The sequence below is a fragment of the Pelophylax lessonae genome (genome assembly GCF_965119305.1).
Source record: "Pelophylax lessonae genome assembly, chromosome: 1".
Classification (NCBI taxonomy): Eukaryota; Metazoa; Chordata; class Amphibia; order Anura; family Ranidae; genus Pelophylax; species Pelophylax lessonae.
Genome location: NC_138768.1, coordinates 133,585,243 through 133,600,849, shown reverse-complemented (window position 1 = coordinate 133,600,849; position 15,607 = coordinate 133,585,243). Strand labels below are relative to the sequence as shown.

Below are 15,607 nucleotides of genomic sequence, written 5' to 3'. Positions count from 1 at the left end.
ACTGGGCGATGCAGGAAACGGGACTGATCCAGGTTACTAAAATCACAAATCCCAGTCAGGTAGTTTGTAACTACAGATTCCACCTATATTTTACTGTAGCTGCACAGAATACAGCAGTAAGTCATTGAAAGTGAAAGTTGTGGCTCCCCTTGAGCGGTCCCCGATCTGTTTTGTTTATAAATGGAGCAGGGTTGTTGAACACCTTGTTAATCCACTTGGAGGAAGTACAGCCAAAGCTCATTTGTTTGCTTAGTTTATTTGATTGTGTCCCACTTGTTGTTGTTTGTTCACAAAAAATTAGTTTTATATCTTTGTTTGAAGCCTGAAATGTGGCAAAAGGTCGCAAAGTTCAAGGGGGCCGAATACTTTCGCAAGGCACTGTGTGTGTGTGTGTATGGATGGATAGATAGATAGATAGATAGATAGATAGATATGTGTATAGAGAGAGAGAGAGAGAGATAGAGATGTATAGAGAGAGATAGAGATGTATAGAGAGAGATAGAGATGTATAGAGAGAGATAGAGATGTATAGAGAGAGATAGAGATGTATAGAGAGAGATAGAGATGTATAGAGAGAGATAGAGATGTATAGAGAGAGATAGAGATGTATAGAGAGAGATAGAGATGTATAGAGAGAGATAGAGATGTATAGAGAGAGATAGAGATGTATAGAGAGAGATAGAGATGTATAGAGAGAGATAGAGATGTATAGAGAGAGAGAGATGTATAGAGAGAGAGAGATGTATAGAGAGAGAGAGATGTATAGAGAGAGAGAGATGTATAGAGAGAGAGAGAGATGTATAGAGAGAGAGAGATGTATAGAGAGAGAGAGATGTATAGAGAGAGAGAGATGTATAGAGAGAGAGAGAGAGAGAGATGTATAGAGAGAGAGAGAGAGAGAGATGTATAGAGAGAGAGAGAGAGAGAGAGAGATGTATAGAGAGAGAGAGAGAGAGAGATGTATAGAGAGAGAGAGAGAGAGAGATGTATAGAGAGAGAGAGAGAGAGAGATGTATAGAGAGAGAGAGAGAGAGAGATGTATAGAGAGAGAGAGAGAGAGATGTATAGAGAGAGAGAGAGAGAGAGATGTATAGAGAGAGAGAGAGAGAGAGATGTATAGAGAGAGAGAGAGAGAGAGATGTATAGAGAGAGAGAGAGAGAGATGTATAGAGAGAGAGAGAGAGAGATGTATAGAGAGAGAGAGAGAGAGAGATGTATAGAGAGAGAGAGAGAGAGATGTATAGAGAGAGAGAGAGAGAGATGTATAGAGAGAGAGAGAGAGAGATGTATAGAGAGAGAGAGAGAGAGATGTATAGAGAGAGAGAGAGAGAGATGTATAGAGAGAGAGAGAGAGAGAGAGATGTATAGAGAGAGAGAGAGAGAGAGAGATGTATAGAGAGAGAGAGAGAGAGAGAGAGATGTATATAGAGAGAGAGAGAGAGAGAGAGATGTGTAGAGAGAGAGAGAGAGAGAGATGTGTAGAGAGAGAGAGAGAGAGAGATGTATAGAGAGAGAGATGTATAGAGAGAGAGAGAGAGATGTATAGAGAGAGGGAGAGAGATGTATAGAGAGGGAGAGAGGTGTATAGAGAGGGAGAGAGAGGTGTATAGAGAGAGAGAGAGAGAGAGAGATGATGTGTGTGTGTGTGTGTGTATATATATATATATATATATATATCTCGCTAACAGTTTGCGCAGAGCTTTACAATGTGAGGGAAGACAATACAATTCAAAACAGGAGGAACTAGAGGGCCCTGCTCGTTAGCGCTTACAGCATATTGTCACTATCCATTAGGCCATTTCCTAGGCTACAGGATAGAGCATGAGTGTCCAACCTTTTGGCTTCTCTGGGCCACATTGAGTATAGAGAGATTTTCCCGGGCCGCATATAAAATATAAGTAATAAAACGCCGTTGCGCCCTTCCCGTGCCACCCCCCCCCCCCCCCACGCTAAATGGGGTGTATGGGGGGATGGAATGTGGGGGTGTCAGGGTCTCTCACCTCAGTAATGCCGATTGCAGCTCCTTGCACAGCCTCCTGGAGGGTGATGACATTTTCCTCTGCCTGCCTCCAGTCCAAAGACTCCGGGAGTTTTATAAGTAAGCTGTTCGCTGTTCTCATCTGTTTCACTGCTGCAGACATACATGACCCGTACCCTAGCACCCCGCCTCTGCTCGCCTCAAGACTCCGTCTTCGGGAGTTGTAGTTTCCTGCTTCTTGCTGCTCAGTTCCCTCCACCCCCGCCACCAAGAACTTGAGCACTGTCCATACTACAACTCCCGGAATGCAGTGCAGCAGCAACTCAGCCAACTCAGCCATGGCCGCCGATTTTCCTCAAAAAAAAAAAAATGTCAACAGACAGCGGCCGTGAATAAATGTTGGCGGGCGGGAGACTGGAATTCTGCGGTGGGCCGCATTGCCGGTGGCTCCGGGCCGCAGGTTGGTCATGCCTGGGATATAGGGACAGGATATAGTGACGTCATGGAGTGTAGTAAGCCATTGTTTCAATTATTAGCAGGATATGGTGGAAAGTTAGAATGTGATGACTAGCAGTTCTAACAAAAAACGACTTTTATGTATGTAGGCATATGTATATATTCTTGTAGGCATAAATGATTATGAAACATTCATAATTTCTTTAACACAAAACTAGTGAAAAACAGTCAGAAAAGAGGAGTAACCCAAGGGACTTCCCTCTCTGCCCAGCCTCCATGCTGAATGCGGACAGTAGACTCTTGGGAGATGAATCGGGGCCATGCTCCACTGTGATTAATGCCGCACTGTCGCTTTTCACAACTTAAACATGGCTTACACCACCTTGAGTTGTGTTCATGGCTCCTCCCCTTTTATATGCTCCTCCCCTGTTATATGCTCCTCCCCTCTCCTTGCAGGGAAAAAAACAATGTAATTGGCCTCCACCTGAAAAAGCATTCCTATTTTGGAGTTTCTCATTGTTGCCCATCTCTAGCACCTGTTAATTTCATGAACACCAAAGCAGCTAAACTGATGACCAACCTCCTCTGCTACTTAACTGACCAGATTACTATCCCAGGAGTTGAATTGACTTGATGCTATACTTTTGATTAAAAAATGTTCCTTTTAAATGTTTTGAGCAGTGTCTGCAAAGAAATCTTGCTGTGGAATATATACAGACGTTTGTGTCACTAACACCTACCAGAAAGATACAAGGGATTTACTTTTTTACAGAATTTTTCTTTATTCTGCATTATGAAGTAATTATGAAAGGAGTGAGATGCCATATTTTGGCTTTGTACTTTGCCTGGCACACTGGGCTGTCCTCATCAGTGAAGATGCAGCATGTAGATGTATTAATTCCTGTCTTTCTATTTTAAATCTGTTTTTCAGAATTGACATATAAGAAAACACACCTGGCTTTTGCACTTTATCTGGATCTCTGAAGCTAAATTTTATATACGTTTTTTTTTTTGTTTTTTTTTCTTTTAAGGTCTTGAGACGTTCAGCCAGTTAGTTTATAAAGACAGCACTGGAGCAGTAAGTATTGATTACGTCACTGTGATGTACATGCCCTTCTATAGTTTTCAGAACTACAGGGGTGAAGTAGTAATGCTACCAATACAACCAGTGTGGAAGTTCAGTACCTGCTGAGATGTGTAGTCCCTAAGCAGTGTGCACTAGTATCACTTTGGTTGTAAAGCCACTTTTCTTTCCTACAATCCTCCTGTGTTAGACAAGGTTATGTGCCCCAGTGTATGTTCTATATAAAAAAAAATATGCTGCTTCATACCTTATTGTATAGCTCACGTGACTGCTCTCTGCTCTCTTCTCCCGATCTGACAAACAGCGGGAGGGGCTGAGAATCCCCCGCTGACGTCAGGAGAGCGGCGGGCGGTCAGGTGAGCCCTGAAATAAGGTATAAAGCGGCATATTTTATATATAGAACATAAACTGGGACACATAACGTTCCCTAACTGGATTGTAGGAAAATTAAAAAATGATTATAGCAGTGGGAGGAGAGGGGCTGGCACTGACTAGCTGACAGGCAGGCTGGAGAGAGGGGAAGACAGTGGGATGATGGAGGCATATAGACTGATCACGGTATCAGGGCTCAGCAGCCATGCTGAACATACATGGCCAGTTTACAGAGGGGGAGGGCAGCACCAGGCGGGATCAGCCAGGTATTTTAGATAATGGGGCAAAATTACACAGCACAAGCACTGTGCTGTTCATGCTTCAAAGGAACAGGATCAGGATCAGTTTCTAACTGTATTAACCGCTTTAAGGGCTCAGGGTCTAGATGTCTTAGCAGGCATTGAGCTTCCAAGCAGGTTGTGTTAGTACTGGCACTGGCATCATTATCCACAGCCAAAATGCTGTGAAATGTATAGTGAAGATGACAAAAGGCACAGAAAGGAAAAACACATTGGTGTACCTTAAACTGAGGAAGCCAACCACTCAGGCAGATAGTACCACTCACCAGTTTTCCTTTGGAACAGTAACATGTGGTGCCGGTCTTCTCTCTACCAGATTGATTGCTCCCATGGTAAGCAGTCTGCAGATTGTCAGTCATTGGATCTGTGGGCATTGTTTTATGCTACTCTTATCTCATGGCTCTAGTGTATATTGCCAGTACAGAGAAATTCCCTCTGATTGGGATTTTAGGACAAATGTTGCTGAAGTATAGAAAAATAGTAGAAAGTAATATAAAAGATACTTTATTATAAAGATAGATAAATGCAGCAAAAATATCAATTTTGACACACAATTTAAAATGATGATGCGGTTCAATCGGTTTTTTAATCGTATACATATGGCACTGTACATAGGACAACCAAGACCCAACGTGTTTCGAAATATAGCATCTTTTTCTTCATCGGGGGTCTATGAATGCACTATAGTTAGATCTTGAGATACACAAACACATTGATAGTACAGCACATATTTAAAATCAAGAAGCCAAAAAACGTGACCAAATGAGGCTGTGTCCGGGGTGGTTTCTGCAGGCGCCACACCTATGGCAGCACTAGCTAGGGCACCCATAAAGGGCGCTAAAAGCATAGGCTCACTCCTGGAATGGAATCTGAACTGTTGCAGGTGGTTTAGAGAAAATAGCCCAAAATAGGGGGTTGATAATTATGGGTAAATTGTAAAAATTCTTACAAAGATGCACTGACATATTGTGAACCCATTGACTCCAAATGTGAAGGTCTCTCTTAAACCAGAGAGCGACAACCCATACCACGGTCAACAGGAGCAGTGCATGTTGTGCATAACCGTGGTATGGGTTGTCGCTCTCTGGTTTAAGAGAGACCTTCACATTTGGAGTCAATGGGTTCACAATATGTCAGTGCATCTTTGTAAGAATTTTTAGAATTTACCCATCATTATCAACCCCCTATTTTGGGCTATTTTATCTAAACCACCTGCAACAGTGCATATTCCATTCCAGGAGTGAGAGCCCATGTTTTAACCGCCCTTTATGGATGCCCTAGCTAGTGCTGCCATAGGTGAGGAGCCTGAAAAAACCACTCCGGACGCAGCCTCATTTGGTCATGTTTTTTGGCTTCTTGTTTTTAAATGTGCCGTTCTATCAATCAGTGTGTTTGTCAAACTCCAGATGTAACTCTATAGTGCATTCATAGACTGCTTATGAAGAAAGACTCTATTTCGAAACGCGTTCGGTTTTGGCTGTCCTATGTACAATATGTATGCTGAATACTATAAAACCGATTTGAACCTTATCGTTTATTTTAAATTGTGTCAATATTGATGTTTTGTGCTGCATTTATCTATCTTTATAATAAAGTGTGTGTAATATATTTTTTTAAATATTTTCTACCCTTTTTCTATACTTCAGCAACTTTCACCCCTTAAAATCCCAATCGGAGGGAATTTCTCCTGTACTGTTCACGTAGGGATGTAGGCATCACTCTCCAATTGGCTCCAGTAATGCAATTCTGGTGTATATTAAATAATGGTATTCAAGAAGTATAGGGGTTTGACAAAAATATGGAAACGGCAGGTAAAAGGACAAAATTATTACACAATATGATAGACTGCCTTCTGCAGCCAAGATGTTCTGAATTCTCCTGGGAATTTACAAATATTCTTATTTCGGGTCACAATCCTACACAATGTCTTTTTTGTTTCTTTCGGTCAGTTGACCATGTCAACCACACTTATGCTTAGCAGATGACGGTTTCCCGGGAACTGTTTGCGCCATCCTAACCTTTAATACTGTACCTCGTGACACGACAAATTGGCAGAGTCAGTCGCAGAGGCACCAGCTAAGCGAGCACCAAAAGTTTGCCCTCTTTGAAGCTTGGTAAGCTATGACATGTCTCCGTATCACTAGCAGTGCACGCAGTGAATGATGAAAGTGAAACTTCCACCTTGTTAGCTAGGTGTCTCCTCCCACAGAGGACGCAAAAGAATGTGAGGAAAGGGGGGGTAGCCTGTTTTAAGGCACTCTTTCCCTCTTGGGATGGTGGTGGTGGGAGTTTTAAATCCCCCATTGATTTCAATGGGGGATTTTGTAATCGGTCAAAAAAAAGTTGGGTAATTAGGAATCTTCTGGGGGTCTCTGGGATGAGTCCTTTTAAGGTCACCTGACCCTCCAGAACATTCCAGAAATTCCCAGGACCCATATATTTAACCAGGAGGCGGAGGAGGGTCTTTGCCAGTCATCAGAGGGATGTTTTAAAGAGCGCCTCACTGATTTTGCTTACCATTTTAAAGTATTTGAGTAAACAGTGAACTGTTAATTGTTTAAATTTGTGAAAACCAATAAACAAGGCTGCGGCCATTAATAATCCAGTTTGTTGTGTCTAGTGTTTTTGTATGTTTGGAGTTTATGCTGTGTAACGCCCCATGTTACATCACTTCTGCTTTCATCGCTAAACATGTCCTCCCTTTCACCACTCCAAATCATGGAGTGTTTCTATATTTTTGTCCCCCCCCCCCCCCCCCCCCTGTATGGCTAAAGTTTTATACCGAGAAGTGCACTTGCTCTTGATCTCCTGCGACCAAGTCAGCTAATAGCAGGGTGTTGCCCACTATGAGCTGACATGGCAGAGCTGCGCCAGGCTCTGGAAAGATTTCGACTATATTTTCAGAATCCGCCTGGCTGCCTAATTGTCAGCTGGCTCCACCTCTCATGTTCCAATGAGAGCTGGAGCCAGTTGTTCCTGCCTGAGAAGACAAGAACTGAGCCATCAATGATCATGTGATCACTCAGTTCTCGCTCTTGGAGCCCACATGGGACAGCTGCTGCAGCATGGAGGGGAGTATGTATGTATGAGGTTTTTTTTTTTTTCTTGTACATCTACACTTCTCCTATGGTGTAAGCAGCATACACATTTTGGGATTAAAAAAAAAATAAAATAAACCGCACATAATTTTTCACTAAAACAGTAATGCAGATACAAGTAATTATAAAATGTTTCACTGTCTTATTGGCTTTTTTTTTTTTTTTTACGAATGTGTATAAAACATATTTTCTTTTTCTCCCTCTAGTTCCTAATCAACAAAACTCAGATTACTGACTTTCCAAGGTTTGCCCACAGAGGAATACTACTGGACACTTCCAGACATTATCTGCCTCTAAAGGTTATCCTAAAAACTTTGGTGAGTGACATGAACTTACTGTTAAAGAAATCCTAGTACAGTCTACATACAGTGCATCTGGAAAGTATTCACAGTGCTTTACTTTTTCCCCATTTTGTTATGTTACAGCCTTATTCCGAAATGGATTACATTTATTATTTTCCTCCAACATGTTACAAACAATACCCCATAATGACAACGTGAAACAGGTTTTTTTGAAATCTTTGCAAATTTTGTTAAAAATTAAACGAAAAAAGAAAGCAAATGTATAGTCCCACAGTTAACAGTGCATGTCCGAGTACAAACCAAGCCATGAAGTCCAGGGGATTGTCTGTAGACCTCTGAGACAGAATTGTATGGAGGCACAGATCTGGGGAAGGGTACAGAAAAATTTCTGCAATATTGAAGGTCCCCATGAGCAGAGTGGCCTCCATCATCCATAAATGGAAGACCTTTGGAACCACCAGGACTCTTCCTAGAGCGGGTCGCCCGGCCAAACTGAGCGATCAGGGGATAGAGGCATTAGTCAGGGAGGTGACCAAGAACCGGCTTGGTCACTCTGATAGAGCACCAGCATTTCTCTGGAGAGACAAGAACCTTCCAGAAGAACAACCATCTCTGCAGCACTCCACCAATCAGGCCTGTATGGTAGAGTGGCCAGACAGAAGTTCCTCTTCAGTAAAAGGCACGTGACCACCCACCCGGAGTTTGCCAAAAGGCACCTGAAGGACTCTTAGATCATGAGAAATGGAATTCTCTGGTCTGATGAAACAAAGATTAAACTCTTTGGCTTGAATGGCAAGCGTCATGTCTGGAGGAAACCAGGCATCGCTCATCACCTGGCCAATACCATCCCTACAGTGAAGCATGGTGGTGGCAGCATTATGCTGTGGGGATGTTTTTCAGTGGCAGGAACTGGGAGACTAGTCAGGATGGAGGGAAAGATGCATGCAGCAATGTACAGTCATCCTTGATGAAAACCTGCTCGAGCGCTCTGGGGCGAAGATTCATTTTCCAACAGGACAGTGACCCTAAGCACACAGCCAAGATAACAAAAGTGGCTACAGGACAACTCTGAATGGTCTTGAATGGCCCAGACTCTGGAGAGATCTGAAAATGGCTGTGCACCGACGCTCCTCCATCCAACCTGATGCAGCTTGAGTCGTCCGGCAAACATGAATGGGAGAAACTGCCAAAAAAATAGGTGGGCCTAGGTTGTAGCATCATACTCAAAGACTTGAGGCTGTAATTGGTGCCAAAGGTGCTTCAACAAAGTATTGAGCAAAAGCTGTGAATACTTATGTACATGTGATTCTATTTTTATTTAAATTTGCAAAGATTTCAAACAAACTTTTCACGTTGTCATTATAGGGTATTGTTTGTAAAATTTTGAGGAAAATTAGTTCTAAGCCATTTTGGAATAAGACTGTAACAAAAATGTGGAAAAAGTGAGGCACTGTAAATACTTTCTAAATGCACTGTAATGTTGCTGCCATTGCTGAACTCCTGAAAACGCTGATCCTCTGGCTTCAGTGCTAAGTTACTGACAAAACATGGTTGCATTCTCAGCAGGAGTTTAGCAATAGCAGCCCCTGAATTTCCTAAATTTTCAGCATAGAATAGAATTTTTTTTGTCCTGTAGTGCCCAGTTTAGACTGAAACATTCTTTAAAATTCATCAACTGTTATTTCCAGTGTATAAGTAAGAAAAGATAATAAATGAATTTATTTTTGCAGGAAAAAAAGGAGCATTTATTTTTCCTGCAGGAGCCTAAATACAGGTGGAACATGTAACCTGTTCCAAAAGGGAAACTTCTCCTTTTAAAGTAGAACTGAATGCACAACCTATTTACACCCCCTATTATTGATAGAGTAAGATGCAGGGATGAGATACTGAGAGATTGGTTAGTAAAAGCAACACACTGTACACACATTACACATAGTTGGGCACATATTTGACCCCTTGGTCGCCCTAGATGTGTTAACCTCTTCCCAGCCAGTGCCATTAGTACAGCGACTGTGTATAGGATCACTGATCACTGTAGTGATGTCAGTGGCAGTCAGTTCCCCCAGCGTCCGTTAGTGTCAGATTGACTGACTGCCGCAGTATAGCAGTCTTGTTATAAGTCGCTGATCGCTGCCATAAGTTGCATACAAAAAAATAAAAATTCCAGTATATAAACCATAGTTTTGTAGGCTTTATAACTTTCACGCAAACCAATCAAACACTTATTGAGATTATTATGAAGAAATTGGATTTCTTTTTTTATTTATATCCAAAAAAAAAAAAAAACCCTGGTGATCAAATACCACTGAAGGAAAGCTCGATTTGTATGGAAAAAATGTTTATATATTTTGTTTGGGTACAGCATTGCATGACCGCACAATCACTAGTTAAAATAGAGCGGTGCTAAATTGCAAAACATGCCCTGGTCTTGAAAGGGGTAAAATTTTCTGGAGTTTACGTGGTTATATAGAGATTTTGGATGGAGAGTGCAAAATCAGGCTTATTTCTGCATAGAAACCAATCAGCTTCTAAGCTCAGCTTGTTGAATTAAAGTTGGATACACACTATACAACTTTTTGTTGTTAGATTTCCTTTAGATTTACCTTCAACTATATAGTACAAGGGCCTGCCTGATTGCATACAAATTGAACGTGTTTAGATTTGACCTCATATTATGTGGTTTTGGTAAATCTAAAGGAAAAAATCTAAAGACAATTGTATAGTGTGTATGGCCCATAAGCTTTTGCAACAAAACCTTCGAAGCTGATTGGTTTCTATGCAGAAGTGAGCCTGATTTTAAACACTCCAGCTTTAGTAATAAAAAACCTTTTGTCTGCACAACCTACAACAACCTGTTTTTTCTTTCTTCTCCACTGAGGGGTGCATAAAGTCTTTAACCTCCTGGGTTATACTTCCACCTACAAGGGAATGGGATGCTGACCATCCCAAGATAACTCCTCCCACTACCAGCGTTTCTCAGTTTTTTTGTTAATGTCCTGGAAGAATGAATGTTCTTTCTGCAGCTTTGCTGTGTAAATGTTTTTTTTTTCCAATACAATGTAGATGGAGCTTTTGTCTCTTTGATTGCATCTCTCTGACATGGTCATCCTCAGCCTAGATTTTGAAGTATCGCATCTGTACCCAACTGTGGGGGATAGCCTAGAAGTTACCTTCTGGCACCAAGTTCTGCTTATTAGCCTTGAATCCATTTGGGGAGGGAATTATGCAAAAGTAGTCTAGTCTATTCTCACTGGATTCAGAACTACACCGCAATAAGAGAAGTATGGCCAACGCTTTTTGGTCACACTTCTCTTCTGGGTCACAGGAGTGCACTTTTGCACTCCTTTGACTCAGAATCAGCCTACATTGTGTTAAGGGCTGCTATCAGCTGACGTCACAAAGCCTTTTCAGGCTCTGCAGGGTTCTTGACCATATTTTTGGGATCTACCCAGATGCCTGATCAGCAGGTGTCTGGACCTTTTGGTCTGTGGCTGGGAGCCCAAGCCTGCCCCTCCTGCCCTCTCCTCAGCCAGTGACTGACTATAACCCTTCTCTGCTCAGACAAGTCCGAGAACTGAGTGATCAGCAGTCATGTAATTTCTAGCTACCCAGGGACAGCTGTAGCATCAGACCAATGCTGCAGAATTGAGGCTAGTATAGATGTTTGTTTTTTTTTTTTCCATTCCGACACTTCTCCTATAACTATTCTGGTGGAGGATGTGTCTGTCTTTTAGGACCCAACCGGTAAGTGGTTGGAAGGCCGAATTGATCCCTTGCTTGTAGAACACATGGAGAAAATTACGTAGCTGTGATGGTTTGCTGCAAGCTTGTTATCTAATTTTTTGCATGTGTCCCATATCAGTACATATAGCTTTCTGATCTGGATTGTGCCAAACATTGCAACAATTGTTGCATACATCAATCAACAGGGAGAAACCAGAAGTCTCACTATGGCAGGAGAGGTAGAACGGATCCTGTCCTGGGAAGAACATTATGATCCAGCCTTGTCAGGCTTGTGCATGGCAATCGAATTTCTTATACAGGCCTGGAGCAGTTCTCCCTGGAATTGTTCCAGGACAAGCTTTTTGCTGGGAGGGGATGCTGGATATTGACTTCCTGGCCTCCAACCTGGTTTAACAAATATCCAGTTGGCTTTGTACCCAGGTACAAGGATCCTATAGGCCAAGCAGTGGATACTCTGGTTTCTCCATGGGAGCAGATGGTAAGATTTTTGACAGGTGCCTCCTGGGCTCTAAAGGCCCGTACACACGATACGAAAATTGGAAGGAAAATTTCGTCCGAACGATCTGCCGATTTTCGGATTGTTAGTACAGTATAGTGCTTTTGACAGCCTATTACAAATTTTCGGATGTCAAAAACTGGATGTGCAGGCTATAAAATTTTAATCGTACACGTCAACCCATCCGATTTTCATTTAATTAGTACAGTTTTTGTCCGAAAAAAATCGTAAGAGCAAGACTAGGCATGCTCAGAAACGAAAGAACACATACAAAACAATTTAACACATGACATCACTTCTGAAGTTGAATTCTGTCATACGGGTATTTCGTATCAAAGTAACCTTCACTTTCGACTTCAGACTAGCATGCAACAAAAAACGGACGACAGATCGTGTGTACGAGGCTTAACAGACTGTCAGGATCTTCTGTCCTTGCAATCAATTTGCCATCCTGCTTGGTGGCTGCTGGCTTTAATGGGTTATGAGGGACCAGGGCATCGAAGTCTGTAATTCCTACAATGATAATTATAGGAAGTCTATTTCTCGCAAGGTCTATCATTGGGCGTAGAAGGCATACTTCACTTGGTCTGAGTATGTTTGTCTGAATGCATACTTATTCTTTATTCTGCTGCTATTATTGACACAGTGACTATTGACACAGTGACAAGGATATCTCTGTGTTGTATCACTTAAGTCCACTGAAGACCACAGATATTAATGGCCAGGCTTGCAACACTGCCACTTTAACCACTTCAATACTGAACACTTTTTTTTTTTTTTTTTTTCTCTCCTTCCTGCCCAAACCATTTTTCAGCTTTCAGCACTGTCACACTTTGACAATTCCGCAGTCATGCAACACTACATAATATTATTTATTATTAATAATTTTTTTTTTTTTTAACAATGGCGCTTTGTTTCTATTGTATATTAATCACCGCTGGGTTTCATTTTTTGCTAAATAAATTTAAATCTGAATATTTAAAGGAAAAAAAAATTCTTTTAACATTTTGCAAATAATGAATCTTTAAGTTTAGGTCAAAATGTATTCTGCTATATTTTCTTTGGAAATAACCCAAACCAGTATATATTTGATCTGTAGGAAAGTTAGTCCACAAACTATAGTATAATACAGTACCTTGAAAAAGTATTTATACCCTTTGAAATTTTCCACATTTTGTCATGTTGCACACAAAAATTGTGTTTTATGTGATAGACTAACACAAAGTGGCACATAATTGTGAGGTTAAAGGAAAATTTATGGTTTTCAAATTTTTTTTTTTTTTCTTACAAATATCTGCAAAGTGTGGCGTGCATTTGTATTCAGCCCCCTTTTACTCTGATACCCCTGACTAAAATCTAGTGGAACCATTTGCCTTTAGAGGTCACCTAATAAGTAAATATAGTCCACCTGTGTGTAATTTAATCCCAGTATAAATACAGCTGTTCTGTGAGGCCCTCAGAGGTTTCTTAGAGAACCTTAGTGAACAAACTGCATCATAAAGGCCAAAGAACACACCAGACAGGTCAGGGATAAAGTTGTGGAGAAGTTTTTAAAGCAGGGTTAGGTTATATAAAAATATCCCAAGCTTTGAACATCTCATGGAGCACTGTTCAATCCATCATTGGAAAATGGAAAGCGTATGGCACAACTGTAAACCTAGCAAGACATGGCTGTCCACCTAAACTGACAGGCTGGGCAAAGAGCATTAATCAGAGAAACAGCCAAGAGGCCTGTGGTAAATCTGATAGAGATCCACAGCTCAGGTGGGAGAATCTGTCTACAGGACCACTTAGTCATGCACTCCACAAATCTGGCCTTTATGGAAGAGTGGCAAGAAAAAAGCCATAAGGCCCATTTGCAGTTTTGCAAGGTATGTGGGGAACACAGAAAACATGTGAAAGAAGGTACTCTGGTCAGATGAGACCAAAATTTTACTTGTTGGCCTAAAAGCAAAACGCTATGTGTGGTGGAAAACTAACACTGCACATCACCCTGAACACGCCATCCCCACCGTGAAACATAGTGGTGGTAGCATGTTGTGGGATGTTTTTCTTCAGCAGGGACAGGGAAGCTGATAAGTTTATGGGAAGATTGGTGGAACCAAATACAGGGCAATCTTAGAAGAAAACCTGTTAGAGACAGCAAAAGACTTGAGACTGGGGAAAGGTTCACCTTCCAGCAGGACAATGACTCTAAACACACAGCCAGAGCTAAAATGGAATGGTTTAGATCAAAGCATAGTCATGTGTTAGAATGGCCCAGGCAATGCCCAGACCTAAATCCAATTGAGAATCTGTGTCAAGACTTGAAAATTGCTGTTCAGACACTCACTCTCTATCCAATCTGACAGAGCTTGAGCTATTTTGCAAAGAATGGGCAAAAATGTCACTCTAGATGTGCAAAGCTGGTAGAGACATACCCAAAGACTTGCAGCTGTAATTGCAGCAAAAAAAAAAAAAATGGTTCTACAGTATTGACTCAGGGGGACTGAATACGAATAGATATTTTTAAAACAAATGTGAAAACCCATTTATTTTCCTTTCACTTCAGTTATGTGCCACTTTGTGATGATCGATCACATAAAATACCAATAAATTGCATTTGTGTTTGGTTGTAACCTGAAAAAATGTAAAAAATTTCAAGGGATATGAATACTTTTTCCAGGCACTGTATATCTGAAAATCTTGAGGCCTGACAATGCCAGGAAAATACAAATATCCCCCAAATGCCCCTTTTTTTTGGGAAGTAAACAGTCCAGGGTATTTATTAGAGGCATGGCATGTTGTAAAAATTTTTTTTTTTTTAATAAATTCTAGTATATTTTTACATATACATACTGCTCAAAAACCTAAAGGAATGCTTTGAAAACACATCAGATCTTAATGGGGAAAAATATGCTGGATATCTATACAAATATAGACAGGGTAATGTGTTGGAAAGGAAAGGATGCCACATCGTTTGATGGAAATGAGAACTATCAACCTACAGAGGGCTGCATTCAAAGACACTCTAAAAATCAAAGTGAAAAAATTATGCAGGCTAGTCAATTTTGCTGAAATTTCATAGCTGTAACTCAAAATGATACTCAGTAGTTTGTATGGCCCCTCACATGCCTGCATGCTTGACAGGTCAGGGCATGCTTCTAATGAGACGACAGTGTGCTGGGGTGTTTCCTCCCCAGATCTGGACCATGGCATCACTAAGCTCCGGAACACACTGAGGTCCAACCTGGTGGCGTCGGATGGACTGAAGCATAATTTCTCAGAGGTGTTCTATTGGATTTAGGTAAGGCGAGCGTGGGGACCATTCAATGGTATCAATTCCTTCATCCTCCAGGAACTGGTTGCATACTCTCGCCACATGAGGCCGGGCATTGTTGTGCACCAGGACCTCACTGCACCAACGTAGGGTCTGACAATGGGTCCAAGGATTTAATCCCAATACCTAATGGCAGTCGGGGTCCCATTTTTCTAGCCTGTAGAGGTCTGTGCGTCCCATTTAATATGCCTCCCTAGACAATCACTGACCTACCACCAAACCAGTCATGCTGAACGATGTTACAGGCTGCATAACATTCTCTACGGCTTCTCCAGATCCTTTCACGTGTGAACCTGCTCTCATCTGTGAAAAGCACATGGCTCCATTGGCAGACCTGCCAATTCTGGTATTCAGTGGCAGATGCCAATTGAGCTCCATTGTGCTGGGCATTGAGCATAGGGCCTACACCCTCATGTGGTCTATTTCTGATTGGTCAGAAACAATCACACCAGTGGCCAG

At 41.5% G+C, this 15,607-nt stretch overlaps 1 protein-coding gene across 2 annotated transcripts in view; it reads left to right on the top strand.

Annotated features, from left to right (window-relative positions):
- Positions 1–15,607, top strand: part of LOC309555440 (beta-hexosaminidase subunit beta-like) — a 110,060-nt gene that overhangs the window by 34,349 nt on the left and 60,104 nt on the right. For both annotated transcript variants that reach the window (XM_082257464.1, XM_082257463.1), the window contains exons 4-5: positions 3,466–3,512; positions 7,494–7,604. In XM_082257464.1, coding sequence (XP_082113590.1) covers positions 3,466–3,512; positions 7,494–7,604 — 158 coding nt within the window. The remainder of the gene's footprint in view (positions 1–3,465; positions 3,513–7,493; positions 7,605–15,607) is intronic.